At 34.0% G+C, this 4368-nt stretch overlaps 1 protein-coding gene across 1 annotated transcript; it reads right to left on the minus strand.

Moving 5' to 3' along the window:
- Nucleotides 1-1386: 1386 nt before the first annotated feature.
- On the minus strand, nt 1387-4165 carry LOC148299702 (uncharacterized). Its single transcript, XM_088275789.1, has 3 exons — nt 4005-4165; nt 2943-2997; nt 1387-1945 (listed from the first exon to the last, which is right to left on the minus strand). The coding sequence occupies exons 1-3, from the start codon at nt 4010-4012 to the stop codon at nt 1451-1453; spliced, it is 558 nt and encodes a 185-aa protein (XP_088131915.1). The 5' UTR covers nt 4013-4165; the 3' UTR covers nt 1387-1450.
- Between the last annotated feature and the right edge of the window lie 203 nt (nt 4166-4368).

Genomic DNA, 4368 nt, shown 5'->3' on the forward strand with positions numbered 1-4368 from the left:
CTATTTGGATTTATTATTTTGTTTACTTTTAAGTGTTCGCCTCCATAGTGTAATGGTCACCATGCTCGGCTACCGCACTAGAAGTCCCGGACTCGATTCTCAGGGGGGTTAAAATAAATATTTTTTTACTCAAATTTATTCAATAATATCCTGGACTGGTACGTGATGCGGAGGGCTGATCACCTTCATATGTTAACGATCAAGATAACACTGTTTATATGATGCAATTCCCTATGAACAGAGTTAAATTGGCTTATTGGCATATGGCGAAATTGAGCTTTTAGTATAAATACTATGAAGTGTATTTACCCGGCTATGCCCGTGACTTGTATCGTTTGTCCAATGCTTATTGCTTATGAAGCAAAGACGATGGTTCTTATCATACCATCGTCCATCACTTGGATACCACTTACTACCTGTATGAGATGCACGAGTGTAGATGGGGGTGAAGGCTGTTTGCTAAGACATAGTAGTGTGGTGTTCTATCCTCTGCCTATCTTTTGGGAGACGCGGCATGATGGTTATTTAGTTAAGTAATCACTAAGATAAGACAGAATGAGGAACACCAGGATATGAGAAATATGTGAGATCGAATATGTCTTTAGGTGGGGAAGGCAACGAAGAAGACAATGGTATGCGCATGTGAAGAGAATGGAACCATCCAGACTCCCCCACATTGCATTACACGGCCAGCTCTACAGTAGACCACTCCTAGGAAAACCACCAAAGAGATGGATTGATAGCTGGGAATTGACGCCGCAATAGGCTATCCCTTTAAAAACAGGCCACAATGCCTACACCAAGAAGAAGTAGAAGAAAAAGTAATAAATAAAACATATATATGAACCAATTTCGAAACATTGCTCTTGAATCATTAGAGCTTCAATAGAGATATCTATTGGTGAAATAAAAAGAAGCGTTTTATTGAGCAGAAACTCTTTTAATAGGATGTGAGGTCCGAATTCTGGATTATAATCACACACATGAGAAACGCCAGAAATTTTCGTTTTCACATTTATTATTTAAGCTTATAATTTGACCAAATAATTTATTTACTACAACATTTTGAGTGTGTCCAAATACTTGTTCACAAAATCTGGATTATCTCCATTATATCAGATTATCCAGATTTTGTGAACAAGTATTTGGACACACTCAAAATGTTGCAATATTATATTATACTTGTATACTAAGGAACTACACTAGGATGGCTTGACTCTGGCCAATGTCTGTACACGATAGATTCTTCAGTTCTTTGGACACGTTGCGCGTGGCCAAATACTTGTTCATAAAATCTGGATTATCTCCAATTACAGGAGTTATTTTCATATTATTTTTTGACATCTCATTCTTCATCTTTGATGATAATATGATAAATAAAACAAATTTTCGCCGAGAAATATGTGTATTTATCTAGAATGTAAAAAAATAAACGAGGCAGATATATTTTTTACGCATTGACTACCTGTGGAAAACATAGATACACAGTTCGCCCTTCATTCGGCAACCCATTCGCCTTCTGAATAACAGCTTTAGTGCTATTCTTCAAGCAATGCTCGCAAACCGCCTCTGTATCTCCTGGTTTCAGTTGCTTTCCACATCCTGGGCAGGTTTTTTCAGCTCCATGTTTACCATCCTTAGTTTGAGGGGTTTTCTCTCCAGGCTTATCATCACATCTGACCTTGAAGTGATCCGGGTCTCGTTTAAGGCTGGCGTTTGGAGCGTCGCGGACTCTCTGCAAAGCCAGAAGTCCCGGTGAGCAGGTGGGACCTCCTGGAGTGAGGCAGGCTGCTCCTCCTTGGCACTGGCTCCTGGGACAGTCGTCTTGAAGGCCGTTTCTCCTGATGCAGTCGCATCCTGTGTATAGTACGCCGGCTCGTAGTTCCCTGCTTTTTACTCCTTTGAGTTTCCTCTTTGCTTCTTCACCGTCCAAACCTCCTGGAGCCTACGAAAAGGACAGTTTTGCACTAAACAATCGTTTTAACGAAATTTATATTATTTATTATATCAGGCACTGAATTATGTATGCATGTGGGTTTGCTCTTATCATCTCAACTTGATATGAAACATTCGTGCCTCTTTATATATTCTTCTTCTTCTTTTTAATGGCTTTTCACCCTTCTTGAGTGTTCTAGCTAGTGTCGATGCCTCTTTATATGAAAGAAGATGGAAGTCTGAGCCATAATCGGGAGAATCTTGAACGTTACACAAGTGTATAAAGTGGACCTTTGGTTTGTTGGAAGATATTGCTTTTTAGCAATAAGCCCGCCTATGTACTTATTTCTTTCTATACATGAAATTTAAATAAATAAATAGTGATCACTCAAGCTTCCATTAGACTCTGATCTTTTTCTTATATAGACGTACGATAGATGTTTTCAAATCAAATTGAGACAATAATAATATAAATTTCGATATTATTATTTACCCATATGCATGAGATGTCAATTTAAAGGTGTCTCAACTTGAAATTTATATATTCTTCATCATATATCGCTCACTCCTTTCAACAACGTCATATATCAAAAAAAATGATTTTTCAGGAGATCGTTTTTCAAGTTTAAGAATATAATATGTATAATGTATTGAAAATAAATAACAAGCCACTTATTGAACTTTTTACTGTGCAACAGATCTTTTCAGGCAAAACCTGAATGTTTTTTCTCCATTAGAAAAATATTTAATATATTTAAAAAAAAATACTTAAACAATACCTTTTCAAGATGCAAAAATAACACTTTCTGCTCTGTAGCGGGTAAATATTAAGTTAAAAATATGCCGCTTTTGCTGGAATATAGTACATTTTTGGGGATTTTTGATTTAGGACGTTGTTGAAAGGAGTGAGCGATATGTTGAGATGTCAATATAAATTACAAATTAGTATACAAACCTGGATTTGTGAACAGAGATTTGGACATTAATTTAATATTTTAAGAATTTACCTGAGAATCATCTTGTTTATGACAGGGAGTTTCTCCTTCGGCGCAAGGTCGGCAGCTGAAAACACAATACATTTTCAGGAAAACACAATACATTTTCAGGAGCTTACAAGATACTGAATTTTATTTCGTTAGGCAATAAATTTCAGTTACGATTAATTTAATTGCTTTTTTGATCTTCACATAATATCGAACTTCAATTAAACAATGATGGAGATATTTCTAGTGATACATTTAGGGAAATATAAATCTGAAAATGCTGACTTTAAAGGTCAACAATATAAGAGATATTTATTAACGTTTCTGTTTATATAAGCATTTAAGATTTACTAATTTATTGGAATATAAATTTTGATTGGAAATATTTCTAGTAAATCCTGTAAAAAATAAAAAAAACACTGAAAATGCCGAGTTAAAAGGTCAACATTATCAGAGACATTTATAAACGTTATTTTTTTTATATTTACATTTAAGAGTTACTAATTTATTATAATATAATAATAGAATAAAAATGTCTCTGGTGATCTCTTTAAGAATGAAAAAGATCTGAGAATTCTGGGTTTAAAGGTTAACAATTTTAGTGATATAAATTATCGTTTTTATTTATTTAAACATTTTTTGAGAAGACCTGCAGACGTTGGTGACAAGAGTGTGTGATGTGTGAAAGGAAAGTGATTTACTGATGAATTTCAGCGAATCTAAAATTATAGTCTTTGAAAGAGATTTATGTAGATCGCAAGAGATAGAAAGAGATTTTGGAACAGGCAGATGATTTCGTATATATTCTAGGGGTAGAAAGAGTCATAATGATAGAGAACGGAGAGGCAATGCTTAGAACAACTAGAATGGTGCACTGAAATCAGTTATATCAAATAGAAGCCTATCAGTGAACGCTTAACTGGCAGTACACAAAGGAGTCCTAGCACCTGCACTTGTTTAATGAGTGCAGCACGGGGTTGACAAAAAGAGATGAAATTAGACTGAATGCAGTGGAAATGTAATCTCTCAAGGGAATATGAGGCAAAACGATGTATGATGTTCGATCAGTATAAATTTACAACTTACCCAGGCATTTTGAATTTTTTTTTATTTTAAAATAAATATTTGTAATTGCACTTTAAATTTAAATCTTCATTTACCAAAATTATTTAAAAATTAAAATTTTACTACGAATTTATCACTCCCGACATTTTCCACATCTTTACTCAGCTGTGTTAATTATATTATTTATATTTCGAAATCATTTGTTTTATTTTCTTCGTTGTATAAATAATTCTCACCTTCTAATATTTAAATATTAATAAAACCAAAGTAATCACTTATTTAAAAATGTAATCAAGATATTATTTTTTTATTTAAGTAAATAAAATAAAAATTCTCCCAACAATTTGAGTGTGTCTAAAGCCTCCCAAGCATTTGAATCCACGCT

Source organism: Brachycentrus maculatus, unplaced genomic scaffold, assembly GCF_059751285.1.
Source record: "Brachycentrus maculatus isolate JH-2025_06_01 unplaced genomic scaffold, ASM5975128v1 h1tg000991l, whole genome shotgun sequence".
In the NCBI taxonomy this organism is placed as follows: Eukaryota; Metazoa; Arthropoda; class Insecta; order Trichoptera; family Brachycentridae; genus Brachycentrus; species Brachycentrus maculatus.

Coding starts and splice junctions, on each gene's coding strand:
- LOC148299702 (XM_088275789.1), bottom strand. Junction 1,946..2,942: donor ATAAACAAGATGATTCTCAG/GTAAATTCTTAA, acceptor TCCTTTTCGTAG/GCTCCAGGAGGTTTGGACGG.